The 14,646-nt window shown below is 35.6% G+C and overlaps 1 protein-coding gene across 1 annotated transcript in view; it reads right to left on the reverse strand.

Annotated features, from left to right (window-relative positions):
- The window catches only part of Asxl3 (ASXL transcriptional regulator 3), a 90,993-nt gene that overhangs the window by 39,679 nt on the left and 36,668 nt on the right, over positions 1-14,646 (reverse strand). Inside the window, exon 6 of the mRNA XM_090353275.1 lies at positions 10,150-10,313. Within this exon, the coding sequence (XP_090209401.1) occupies positions 10,150-10,313 (164 nt within the window). The remainder of the gene's footprint in view (positions 1-10,149; positions 10,314-14,646) is intronic.

Raw genomic sequence — 14,646 nt, forward strand, 5'->3', positions numbered from 1 at the left:
TATATATCCTTCAGTACCTAGTCTGTAACCAGTATGAACACACCCACAGATATGAATGTAAAAGAAAATTGTGAGATTACTAAGAAATAGACTGAGATGCTTCAATTACCACTGCGACTTAAAACCATATTAGTATAATTTATTTACATGTCGTTGGAAGGTGGTCTTGTATTTATATGCAGCAATGATCTCACCACATAGATATAGTGAAGAACATCACTTAAAAAAATGATACCAATGACAAGAATGACAGCCACCTCTTCATCAGTGAAGTTCAAATTGAAAGTGTAATAAAAACTTAAATATGATTCCACTTCAGTGGACATTTATTCCACCAACTGTCATATATTTTTAAAAGGTCACATGATTGTTTTATGTAGCCCCAGTTTATAAAGTACAAATTCTTAAAGAATGGAGGATGTATGATGCATAATCATAGGCAGTTCCAGAAATTTTCCTAGTGCTTCTTGCAGAAAACTGAACAAAGGCACCGCTGGCACTGAATTTATTAAGACAGTATTCAAAGACTGAATGAAAGATCAGGGTCATTCTACCTTGTGACTGTCTCTGACTCACTGTTTCTTTGTATTTTTCTCTCTGAATCAACATACTATAGCCGAGGAGAATTTTTCATTCTGTATGGGCCTTAAATATACCAAATATATGATTCTGAGACCTCAACACTTCAATCAACAATATATTTTTCTTTCTTCAAGCTCACATTTCATTTTCCCCAAATCTTACTTGGTCAAGCTTCTCCAACCTTACTTTCCTTCCTATATCTCATTCACAAATCTTCCAATCATCATCTCACAAGTTCTGTAAGATCTGCCCAACTCTTTCTCCCAAAACTTGCCAACTCTTTCAATGACAGCTTTTGCAAACGGAGGACCCCCACAACATCGAACTTAGGTTACATTTGTGCCCAAATTAAATGGGCAAATGTTTAGCATTCCGGGGATGAAGAGCACACAACAAAACCTGTTGAAACCATGACTATCTAACCTCAATTAGACCCTTAGTGCTTGCTCAACCACCGCTACTTCCTGGGAGTGATACCCTATGAAAACCACTCACACTGCCTTTCCCAGCTCTTTTCTTTCATATATTTTTATTGTAATTAATAGAAGGGTTACATTATATTCACCAAATAGAACGTACACTGATACCCTTTCTCATGATCTCCATTTCCCTCCCCCACACTCACCCCTCATTTTCTTTTTCCCCCTTCGCTATCCAACTTCAAATAACCAAATACGCATATCAGATAACCAGGTGAAATACTGTAAAAATATGAGATAACCAAGGAACAACAAAAGAGATGAGAGATAACATAGTACATTAAGGACAACCATCACTCATATAGCTTTTGTTTCTATATCCCAGAGGTCCTTTCATTTAGCATCACTTAGCATTATTCTATATGGCCTTATGTATCTAGGTTTTGTTCTATTGTAAATCTCTGCGAGGAGAGCCCAAGGTTTCTACTGATTATGACAAATGAGGGAAACCACAGAGCCTATGTTCCTTTCCCAGCTCTTTTATCCTGCTGAGACACCAACCTCTTGTATAGAACAAACACACCATTACAACTCCATTCAAACTGTAAAGCAGATTCCTCATATTTATGGAATTACCTCCTTGCTCCTTCTCAGCTGCCTTCAATTTTAGGAATCAGTCTCCATATACACATTTTTTTCCCTTAAATACCTTCTTTTTTTAAAGTTCTAAAATCTGGGTTCATAAATCATCTGTCTACTCTATTTCATTTGTTCCATCTACTTACTATCTTTCTGTTTAGGCTGAGTTATGTTTAACTATATTCTAAGCTACAAAAAAAACATACCAGAGTTATTCCTACTGGAAAATGTGTAATAACTGATGTCTAACATACATTTGGTATTTCTTATTTCCAAAATGTTTAATATGGACTTGTGTTCACAAGTTAATGCCCTAGTCACAAAGTGACCACTGAGATAAAGTGTATAAAGAATTAATGAAGAATAACTTAAGTTAAAATAGCAGGGTCCTAGTGTAAGAGGGCTGACTGGTGTATTGGGAGGTTGACAGGGGACCAAGCGTGGCCTCTCTTTGAAGACATTAATTAGGGAAAGCATTAAGAAGGCTGTCACCTGTCCGCCTGAAAAAGAGGCAAGCCTGGGGAAAATTTGACCAGGCTAGCTTCTTGATCTTGGATTTTCAGCTTGTGGAACTGTAAAAGAATAAAAGTTTTGTTGCTTGACTATTTGAGCTATAGTGTTTGTCACAATATCACTGTTACAATGCCTTTCTCGTTCTCTTTGGCCAAAGTCTCTCTACTTAAACTACCTTCTAAATGATTTCCCAGCCTACAGTCATTCCTTCATTCATTCATTCACTCATACATAGTTTATGCACTCATTATTTCAGTATCCACTATGCATTTACTGTGTGCCAGTCACATCAAGAAGAAGCAGAGTCACTGTTATGAGTGTTTATTCAAATGAAAACCAATAAACAAATACATATCGCAGATTAGCTATAAGTGCTGAAAATGAAATAGAAAAGTGAAATAAGAGAAGGTACCAAAGGATGAGGAAGCAAAGAAATAACACAGAGGTTGGATGAAGAGCTGGTCTTTCTAGATATTCTATCAAAGTTATGACCACAGAGCTGTCAGCACACATAAAAATTAAAGAACAAATACAAGCCAGAAGCTGGTGCTATGTGCCTGTAATCCCAGCTACTAAGGAGGATAGATCCATACTACTGCAGTCCAAAGCTAGTCTGGGCATTACTGTCTGAGACTCTATTTCCAAAATAACTAGACTAGAGATGTAGCTCAATGGGTAGAGTACCAGCTTCACAAGCAAACTAAGTGAACATGAGACCCTGAGTTCAATCCCTGCTACTGGTAGGAGAGCAGTGGGAGGAGGGAGAAATGGACACACATGGACAGACACAAACACACACACACACACACACACACACACACACACACCACAAAAGCTAAGATATTGTGAAAAACATCAAAACATCGCAAGATATGTGATGAGAGGACCTTACTTCTCTACTCTATGTATCCCTCCACCTCCCCCGAGGATCTATTTCTAAGGTATAAATATAAACATTTTCTGTGACAATGTAAAAATCTCCATCTGACATTTGGGGGCCTTTTTGAAATGCTGCCTTCATCTCTCTAACCCCGTTTCCTTTAAATAACAGCTACCTCCAATTAGGTGTTGCTGGCCTCACTTTACACTTTTGTGTATTCAGGATAAGATCTATCACATGGCAAACAAACAAGTGTTTAAGCGCTAGACAAAGTAGCATTTGATTTTTTGATTAATATGTTTTATTTGTCATTGATCTTCAGTGGCCATACAAAGAAAACAGGATTAGTTACACTTTGAAGCATCATTTTAAGGATCAGTGATAATGTATTTAGAAGCCTAGCATTCTGAGCAATCAACATTACTAATACCTGTTCTTTCCTTTATTTCGAATACACTCATGCTTTCTTGCCTATTGAAATTCCAAACTGAGCCCAAAGGACACTGCTTCTTTTAAAACTTTCAGGACAGAATATAGTTACCTTATTTATATTCCTATACTAGGCATACATTACTATCATGATATATCTGCAACGGGAGGCTCTGCTATCTCTCTCAGGTCAGAAACTGTGATCTAATATGTCTGGAAGATCAGTGCTAAGCGGAATTTGACACATAATAAATGTTAACTAAACACTAACTGAATAATAACACCGAGTGAATTATGTACCTTATTTCTACTCCAAACTAGAATTTGCTTATATCCATATTATCTAATTTTCTTAAAAGGTCGTTCAGCTATTGGGAATGTGGCTCAGTAGTAGAGTATTTCTTAGTATGTGTAAGTCTTGGGGGTTATTCCACAGCAACATACAAATACACACACACAATCTCACACTCTCTCTCTCTCTCTCTCTCTCTCTCTCTCTCTCTCTCTCTCTCTCTCTCTCTCTCTCTCTCTCTCTCTCTCTCTCTCTCAAAATGTGTCAGGATTCCTAGCCCACATATATAGGACATTCAAATTAGAATCATTTGAGATTAAATATTTTCATGGCATGATCAAGATGTCCCCAAATCACAGAAGACACTGTAGTAAACTAGAGCTAACACCAGAAGATAAGTTTGGCATCAAGTCTAGAGGAGAAAGTTTCCAAAACTCAGTACAGGGTTGAATGGAGAGTATCTCTCACAGTAGTTCTATCAATGATCATTGCTGTGTTGCCTACCCAGGAAAGGCACGGAGCTCCATCTATTTCTTCTTACTCTGTCTATTCTCACATTGCTGAATCCAGTCAGAGAGCGGAGACCCTTACTCTCCTCTTTTGAATAATTAAACCTCAAACTTGATGTAGGCCTCTGTATGTATGTATGTGTATGCATGCATGTATATATGTGTGATATAAGTGTGTCTATATGTAGTATATACTATAATATACATATATATATACACACATATGGTATGAAGTAGATGTCTCTGGTTGGGGTGCGGGGGTTGAAGCCCGGAGAAAAGTTTCATGTTACTAGATAGATGAGGAAGTCACTACATGTAGAGTAGCCTGATACCAACGGTGAAAAGATGTTTCAGTGAGGCCAGTTGGGTCAGATCAAGACTCAGAGCCTGGTCAGAAACTATCTCACAACTGGAATCCCAGTCACTCAGGAGATTATGTTAATAGGATGATGGTGCAAGGATAATACAAGTAAACAAAAAGCAAACAGCAAACCCTAATGCCTCCAAAAATAGCAATAATGAAAAAGGGCTAGGAATATGGCTAAGTGATTGAATGCCTAAGTAAGTGCAAAGGCTCTGAGTTCAAACTCCAGTATCACCAAAAAAGAAAAAGAGTTAAAAACTGCGTGAAATGAGACCATTTCCACTGGAGAAGAATGGTGGGCAAGATGGATCACTGGCTGAAAGAAAGGAGTTCACCAAATATTCAGAAATATTAATAATAATATAAAACAGTTCCTTTCTGTCAATGAAGTGAAAGACACCGATGAAAAGACAACACTAGAATGAACCATAAAGTATTCAATCAGAATTGAAGGCATGGTGTAAACTTAGAGTTTATAAAATGTAAAATTGCATACAGAAATCAATTGCTCAATGATTACAAATTAGGCTCACACTTTTCTGCATGATTTATGTCTCTAAGACAAGAGTGAAGAAGGACATTCTCATATGCACATACACATAGTACACACGCACACACAAACTCCAAAATCTGTCCTAAATCCAAAATCAGCAGCATGCCAATAGCAAAGAGCACCTTTTATGAAGTTTAGATATCTGCATTCCATCACACATGAAAGGGAACTGTGGCATCCTGGAGAAAAGATTCCTTTCTTAGGCCAGTGCCAAGAAGTCATAAAATGAAATGAGAACACCATGATCTGATTTAAAAGAAGGAAGTGTGCAAAGAATGATGCGAACCTGTTGAGGGGACCCAGAGGCCAGCTCTCATGGGTTCCCTCTGATCCAATGTGGAATAATGAACACGTAATATCCTATTAAAAATAGGAAACAAGAAGCCATACAGATGTAAATAATATAACAGAAAGTTTAAGGCCAAAAGAGGATATTTATATGGTTAAAAGCAGCATCTTCACGCTACAGTATTTCTTTGTAAGTAGGGAAGGAACAAGTGTACACTAGAAGAGGCTGGTATGCACTGTGGCCTAATGGTCAAGTGAACCATATAAGTATGGAAAGGAAAAATATGCACGCCATCTGACAAGAGCACTCTATCATGTATTTGCATTCTTCTCAATGGCACACTATTTCAAAAATTAAAAAAAAAAGTGGAGGAGGAGGAGGCAGAGGCAGGGGAATACAACACAGGGGTCGCAGGCCACAGATTTGCTTCTGATGCACAGGGAAAATGGAGGATGATGTGTGGAGAAGCAAGCCTACAAAATCTATAATGACCTCTACCACTGCCTTGATATTTCCACATTATCCCTCATGAATTTTATATTTTTCTACATATTCCTTGGATCCTTAACATATTCATCTGGATCCTTAACATATTCATTTTTATCTATATTCTTAATCTTAATATGTCTCTCCAGGAGACATCTCATAGCTGACACTGTAATCCAACTAAAGTTACTACTAACCTCATCGTTTATTTTTTTCATTCTTAAAATCTGAGCATCATTTTCCAGACATCGCACACAGTGGAAACATTTTCACTCACCAGGTTAAAACAGACTTCATTCACACACTCAAAGTTCATTACCCAACAAGAAGAAAATCACCATCTCACATTATGTATGCTCTAATAAAATTCCTTAGAAATCAGTGTTTTTGAAGTAGCTTTGAATGTTAATGTAAAACATGCTCTTTTTCCCCAAGAGTAATGTACACCCTGAGCTTTGAGGTTCCAGTAGTTTGTTTATCTGCATATTCCACTCTTTGGTAGTAGTAATTACTTTAAGAGATAGTCGTGCTGTCTCTGTACTATCATTCCTGTGGATTTAGACCTTATGTTCAAAATATCGGCACAGAAATGTTTTTCCCATGCACGTAAACCAAGAAGCAAGAACCGGATTGTTAGACAAAAACCCAGGATTAGTAAAGTATTATCAAGGGGAAAACATTTGTTTATTTCATTAAGATTATTTGTAATTTTGCAAGACCGATAGTAAAAGTAAATCTTAGGATTAATAACCAAATTCTTTCTTTACTTCTTTCTTCTACTCACCTGAACCAGTAAGTTCCCTTAACATTTGTTGGTTTCAGCTGGATTTTCAGTTATTTGTAAAATACATATTTGTAAAATGCATAGATAAATAATGTTATTTTTTAAGAAAAGAAGAATTAAAAATAAACTGCTTCTTAAAAATGGTAGAATAAAAAATACACAGTGATAGGTAAGTGAAATAACTATAAAGGCTAACTTAATAGGAGTTAGCACAGGCAAGATAAATGGGAAATCCAGCTTGCCCTGTTTTAATGTTCATTGCAATTCAGATATTTATAAGCCAGATTGATACAGCAGCATTTGTTGCATTAAGTAATCCATCCCTTTCTGGCTTGGAAGCAGGGAAAAGTTCCCAGGGTGGCTTAGGTACAGGGAGAAAAGGAAGAAAGAATGATCTCCAAGTTTCTCCCTTTCAAATGCTCAAAATGCCCAGACCCACAGATCCTCTTTGTCCTTCCAAATTACCCTAGATATAATCTCCACTTGCCTTCTCCACATTTAACAATCACATCCCATAAGCAATCTATCATTTATTACTACTCAGTCTGAGTTGAAAATATGCCTGGAATTCATTCTTTTTTTTTCATTTCCAAGGCCAAGGCCCAAGGTCAGACCATTATCTCTTATCTCAACTACTGCAATTGTCTCTCAACCACTTTCCCCCTGTGGTTATCTTCCTACCTGTCCCATCCATCATTCACAGGGTTACTGGTTACTGGCTTCTCAAAGAAAATAAAAATTTTTTTCTTTATTCTTGGGTTGAATTTCCCCCTCCTATCTTCAGACAATATACAGTTTGTATAAATTATTGTACATGCCACTCTCCATTTGAAAAATCTTTGCTGGTGTCTCCTGGTTTTAGGAAAAGGTAGAAAAGCTTAGCCTGCCAGCAATGTAGACTAATAATATCCAAGCACTCTTCTGCAGGATATTATCAGTCACTCTACATAAGCGGTCTTTGTAAATGTCTTGACCTCTTTCTTTCCAGGTTCAACTCAAACAACCTCTGCTTTAGAAAACCTGCCCTAATACTAAATTCAGGTTACAGTTCTTTATTTTCTATACTTTCTTATTACTTTACTTATACTTCCATTTTGACATCTATGTGAATCTGTCACATACGTGATTTGGTGTAGACCTAACCAGTTATTAAACTTTCCCAGTAGTAGGCAAAGTAAATTATACTTCACAGTGAAGTTCTTACTCCAAAATTCATCCTTTCATTCTTGGTAGTTAGCAAAGCAAATAGCACTTAATACATGCCTTGTAAATATTTCTTGAATAAATAAATAATTTCCCAAGGGATTAAGTGTTTGAGGATGGGTATTGTGCTTTATTGATTTATGTTCCTCACAGTGGCTAGAAAAACTGTGTGAATATAATATTCGGCTTAGAATCTGGTCTCCTGAGATAATGTCTCTGCTTAAGCTGAGGCAAATTTATCATCTTTTTAATGCCAAAAATATTGGAGTGGTTTTTATGTCCCAAAACTTACTGATACACAAATTAGATACAGAATTATAAAGATAAATTGCACATATGTTCAAGTGGGAGAACAGACTGTTGAAGCTAATAATTCAAGTCTGTTCCAAATATTTTCTTAACAGCTGAACTCTAATCAAACAAGCTTATTGTTAGGTAACCATTACATTTTTCTATCTCTTGATTCAAAGGTTATATGACATATTGTAAAATTACTACCACTGGAGGAGAAAAAATAAGGAGAAAGAAAAGTAATGTTTACAATGACGCCTGCAATTTTGTCTCCCTCAACCCCTTCTTTCATTTCATTGCAATCCCAAAGTCCTCTTCTCTCTCCTGTGGGAATAAGCTCACTAAGTATTCTTTTCACTTTCTTGTTTCCAGTCTTTAACCTTTCCTTTCCAAAAACTTTCCTTGAAAAGCATCAGTCTTGCTATATTATAGCTCTGTTGAAAAGCCCTTAGGGCTCTGTGTTGCAGACAAGAAAGAATACTGTTCTGTCTTAGACTTCACACCCAATGAATCTTTGAAAATCTATTTCCAACAGAATTGATGGCACTATTGTGCCTGAAACCCAAACTTCCACTAAATCAGTTTTCATATCCTGCTACTTTTCCATGTTATTGAAATATAACCTGTATCTCAAGCTTAACTTAAGAAGGTTATATTTGTCTCTAACATTCCCTTTGCATGAAATAAAAGTAAAATTTTTTTATGTTTTTTCCCTCTGGGCTGACCTGTTTTTATTCCCTATTTTTAATTATTTAACAAATCTATAAGTATCCAACTAAATTCTAGATAACTTCATTCCATAAGGATTTGCTATGCAATTCCTGTCATTGTATTATCCTAGAGTATCTAAAACATGTCATATTCACATAATTTTTGTCAAAACTTTTACTGAATAAAATTTCTAAATAAAAACATATTTGAAGTCAAAATAAACTTAAAAAATGTGTCCAATAATCACTACTCAAAGCCCTACATGGGAATAACAGACTACTACTGGTAATATGAAATATGTATGACAGGAGACTGGTAAGTTTGTAGAAAACAGAATTAAGAAGGTAAGAAAACTTAAAGTACTATATAAATATTGATTCAGACTTGACTGTTTCAATGTACCTAGTTGTTTCTATTATTTCAAGCCATAAGTTCCAAAGTCTAACATATTAATTTCATCAACTGGAAACAATACACAATGTTAAAGTTTGCTGATAGAAGGATAATAAGAGACTGATTCTTAGACATCACAGAACATACATTTTTAATTAATGAAATTTGTCTGATGTTTTTGTCCCTCTTTCTTTCCTAAGGAAACAGTTTTAGAAGATGATTGATGCCTGCTATTATGGGTCTATATTTACAGTTCCTTATTTTAGAAGCTTTTCAAAAACATACTTAAAGCATTTCCAGTTATTCTAAGAGAAAAGATAAAAGGTGATTATTTATAGACAATCATATTTGTGATGATAGATGCTCAGAAAGGAAATGCCAACATAAATTTTAAATGCCTTTGGAAAGATTTGAGAATAAAAACATTTACATAATTTCCTAGAAACTTTGCGTTTTTATTACTGAATTTATATCGTCCCTCTGGGCGAGGGAGCAGCTACTTCAAAGATTTATTTGATAGTAGACTGTATGATGTCTTTGTTTTCCATTCCCAAAGCAGAAAGGTTTATATTTTTCAATTCTACCATCCTGTACCCTATTTTAAATTTTGAGGTAGCTTTCATTGAAATTTTAAATTGGTTCTATGTTGGCAAGCTAAACATACTAATGATGTCAATAACTATTTAGAGATATGTAAGTTATGTAAATTACTCTATTACAAAATAGTCCATTTAGATATTGGTTGTCTTCAATAACAGACCTGATACAGCATAACTAGTAACTGACACCAAATGTCTAAAGCTTCTACTTACCTGCCTATCCACTTCAGGAAGCAAAAGCAGGAGGTATTGCTGAAAATGCTGAGGTAAGGAAGCAAATGTGTGTTTATTTATTAATGCCCTCAGGTTAGTGTTGACAAGAATAGATCCTGGGGTTTCTATGTCAATGTCCTCAGCTTTGGTCCATTTCAAGTGTCCTGTGATGAACAAGCAAGAGGTACGAATTTACTATAGATGGAGGCAAAAGTACATGCACACACTTGTATATGTTTATATTGAACACACACATTCAATAATATGTAATTCTCTCCCTTTGATTTTCAGAAAAGAAACCCATGAGGTGTCCTTTAGTGAGGATTGTATCTGGTCTTAGTTATTAGACATTAGTTATCTTCTAATTTTTTAATTTAAACTAGCCACAGGTTTCAATAAGGAATCATATTAATTATGAATTCTTACTTGACTAGGAGTTTAAAAAAAACAAAAACACTTCAGGGCCAGGAGTTTGGCCTATTGGTAGAGTGCTTGCCTAGAATGCACAAAGAACCAGGTTCAATTCCTTGGTACCATACACATAGAAAAAAGCCAGAAGTGGTGCTGAGGCTCAAGTGGTAGAACTCTAGCCTTGAGAAAGTCCAAGGACAATGCTCAGGCCCTGACCTCAAGCCCAGGACTGGCAAAAACAAAACAAAACAAAAAAACACTTCAGAACTATAAGTAGTAATAACTACACCTTACATGAAATTTTAGATTTTATGACCACAAGGTCCTGTTGATTTTATGTTATGTTCATTTTTACCTTTTCTAGAGCTAGGATCGAAGGCCTTAAAGGCCTCACAGGCCAGGCATGTTCCTTAACACTCAGCTCCATTCCCAGCACAGTGGTGTTTAATTTTAATAGTCATGCTGCTACCAACAGAAGTTCAATTTTTCCCATTTTCATGATATCACTAAATACCAAGTCATTCAGATGTTTTCTATTCAGAGTATTTTTGAATCAAATACACATATGCTTTCAAGATATTTCTAGAATTCAAAGCATGCTGATACTCAATAGAAAGTCACTTGTAGAGTTCACAGGTCCAAATTAAAAAGAAAGAAAGAAAGAAAGAAAAGAACCCAGCATCAAAGACTGCTGATACATACAAGCAAAGGGTGACTACTCTCTGTTACTTGACTCAAGAGAACTGCTTGACAGTGTTGCAAATCAGAGGTTAGAAAATCATGGCCTATAAGCTATGTCTATTCCATTGCCTATTTATTGCTAAAGATGGTTTTGGTAGACCTCAGGTGTGACCAGTTATTTATACTGTCTAGCTTTTTCACAGACAATGCATAATCAAGGAATTGTGAAAGAAATTGAATAGAACAAAGACATTATATATATGTATAGCAAAATCCCAGTCCTATACAGATAACATCTGTCGAACATTGGGGTTTTTTTTGTTTGTTTTTTTGCCAGTCATGGGGCTTGGACTCCTGGCCTGGGCACAGTTCTTGGGCTTTCTCAAGGCTAGCACTCTACCACTTGAGCCACAGCATCACTTCTGACTTTTTCTGTGTATATGGTACCAAAGAATTAAACCCATGGCTTCACGCATGCTAGGCCACACTCCTGGCCTGTGAACTTTTTTTTAAGTACCTAAACTTAAAAGAAAAATTGAAGGAAACAACAACAGCAACAACAGAGCATTATGAGAAAAGAATTGTTAAATTTAAACAGTACCAGATAGGATAGCTAGAAATGAAAGTTTCTGTTTTAACTTAAAAAAGCAGTGAAGAGAAACAAGAATGGGAGAAATTATGATATAATTATGACAAATAGTTGATAAAATATCTAGAATACAATATCAAATAAAGAATAGTATAGGAATGCAGGGGCTGAAATGAAAGTCTGAATGTCTACAGGAGTTTGAGAAAGATGGAAGAGAGGCAATACTTGAATATTTAATGGCTGACATTTAAAAATATGAATGTTATTATCTTCGATTGGTTGTACAAAGGAGTAGCCATTCAATGGGCAGCTTATGAATACAGTTTATTTTGATCAATTTTATCCCTTTGAACATTCTCACCCACCCCTCCCAACTCACCCTTCCCTCACTTTTCTAATTATTAGGTTATGTACTGAATTTTTAGCGATTTAACAGTGTGCATCTTAATTTGTGACAGCTCTTCAATATCGTCACCCTACTTCAGCTACTACTTTCCCTGCTTTTCTGAATTCTGTGGCATACACAGAATTCTACTTTTCTCAACTCTGTGGTATATCAACAAATTCTTGCCAGCATCCTACCCCTTTACTCTTTGATCCTTCTTATGTGTTCTCAAATAATAGACTACACTAAATCTTAAGGAAGAGAAAAGCCCATTCCTCTACTCTGATTCAGTAGTATCTAAACATCAAAAATCAAAAGAATATCCTAGAATTTTTGCACAAAATATCTTCAGAAATTCCATTAAGGATAGAAACCTTTTCAACCAAGATGTTACAGTAGAATGTTCCATCAAGAGCCAAGAGAAAATCAATGAATATAAATTTACAATTTGATCGAGAACTGTGTCTCTCACAATGTCAATGATATAAGCATCTAAAATCATTTCAGTATCCCAAAATGAAAGTCTATAACTGAGAATCCTGCTAAAATAAATACTAGCAGATCTTCTCTAACTAATGGAAAAGTCGCCTCAGAGAGGGAATTAGAGTTACAGAGTTAAGAAAACCTAAAAGATGAATAGACATGAGTCAGTCTAAACAAACCTTAACTGTAAAAATAATGAGAAGTTAAAGTGAAAACAAAATACTTAACAATCACAAAGTAGAAAAATTTTATTAAAATGAGACAAATATATAATTCTGATATTTAAAATGCATTAGTATTCTTCCTACTTTGTTAAGATTCTATAGTTAACCTTGGAAAAATAGAAAAGAAATTATAATATCCAGATAAATGGACTGAAGGAAAATCCAGTTATACAAATGACATAAATAAAAGAAAAAAAATAAAATAAAGCCGAACATAATCACAATGCAGATAGAGTTTTATAATAGAATTAGTATATATACATGGTGCTTTCAAGAGATATACTTAAAAATACATGGAAATAAAAGGAAACTAAGAAACATTAACCAGGGACTAGAAACAACAGAAAGCAATTATGAGATACTAAGACAAAATAAAGGAAAGAAAGTGTAAGCTTAAGCAGAATACATTATAAACATGTGAAAATATAACAATGAGATCTTTTTATAATAATGAGCATTCCATATATGTATGAGAAACAATCACTGAGAGTACAACCTGCATCATGTAAACAGTACAATCTCAAAGTATAAAATAGAGAAAACCACAAAAAGAAACTGGCATCATAATGCTAGGTGAAAGCCTTAACATGCATTACTAAAAACTAACTGATGAGATTTTAGGATTGTCCTAGGGATACAAGACTTGAAGAGCTCATTGTTTTGCAGTGAGGTGATTTGAACTCAGGGACCCCTGCTTACTCAGCTTGATTGACTGACGGGCACTCTACCACCTGAGCCATGCCTCCAGCCCTGCTTTGTTGGTTATTTTGGAGTCTAGTATACTTTTCTGCCTAGGCTTCCTTTGAAGGGCAATACTCAGTATCTCAGTATCTTGTGCAACTGGGTTTACAAGTGTCAGCTGTCAGTGCCTGGAAGTAATCATTCTTCATTCAACTGAATTTAATACAGTGAACTGTTCTGTGACATGAGACAGAAACAATTTATATTGGTTAGCACCTGAGGAATACCAAGGAAAATTTCAGAAGTGACTAGTGTGTCTACACAAATATTGAAGAATTCACCTCTCTTGACAAGAGAAAAATTCGGTATCGTAACACAGAGATAGTAATTCTTCAATTCCTCACACATCTACAATATATTTAGAAATTCACAATCATACTTGTGAGCTGGTTGCTGGTGACTCATTTGCCCGCACTAGTAGAGGGGGGTGAGTGGTGGGTGGCTGAGATGGATAGGATCTTGGTTCAAATCCAGGCTGGGCTGAAAATTTCATGAGAGTCCTTCAGAACAGACAACAGTATGGGGTGATGCATACCTTTTACTCTACCTATGACAGATGCTGCACATAGGCGGACATGCCAGGTGTGTGCCTAGGGTACCATGTGAAGAAAAGGGCCGAAGGTGGTACTCAGCTGTAGACCACCTGCCTATCAAATGATCACCATGAAAAGAAAAAAATCACCATCAGAAAAAAATCACACTTGCAATTACTTCGTAAGTTGGGAATGGTAAAAAATTGTGACCAAACTAGCATTATTCAACCAGCTTTTAATGTGCTATTGTACAGGTGAGAATGGAAACAGTGATTTTTTTTAAAAAAATGTAATTCAAGTGTTAACTCTTCAGGTTGTGAAGTTAATCAACTAGTCAAAGCATAAATCGAAGAAAGAGAGGGAAATTATAAGAATTATATATATATATCCAAAAGAAAAGAATTAAGTTTATTAATGATAAAAGACTGATTTTCGAAAACTGAACTTATA

This window comes from Megascapheus bottae, chromosome 19, assembly GCF_031878675.1.
Source record: "Megascapheus bottae isolate mThoBot1 chromosome 19, mThoBot2.hap1, whole genome shotgun sequence".
Taxonomy (NCBI): domain Eukaryota; kingdom Metazoa; phylum Chordata; class Mammalia; order Rodentia; family Geomyidae; genus Megascapheus; species Megascapheus bottae.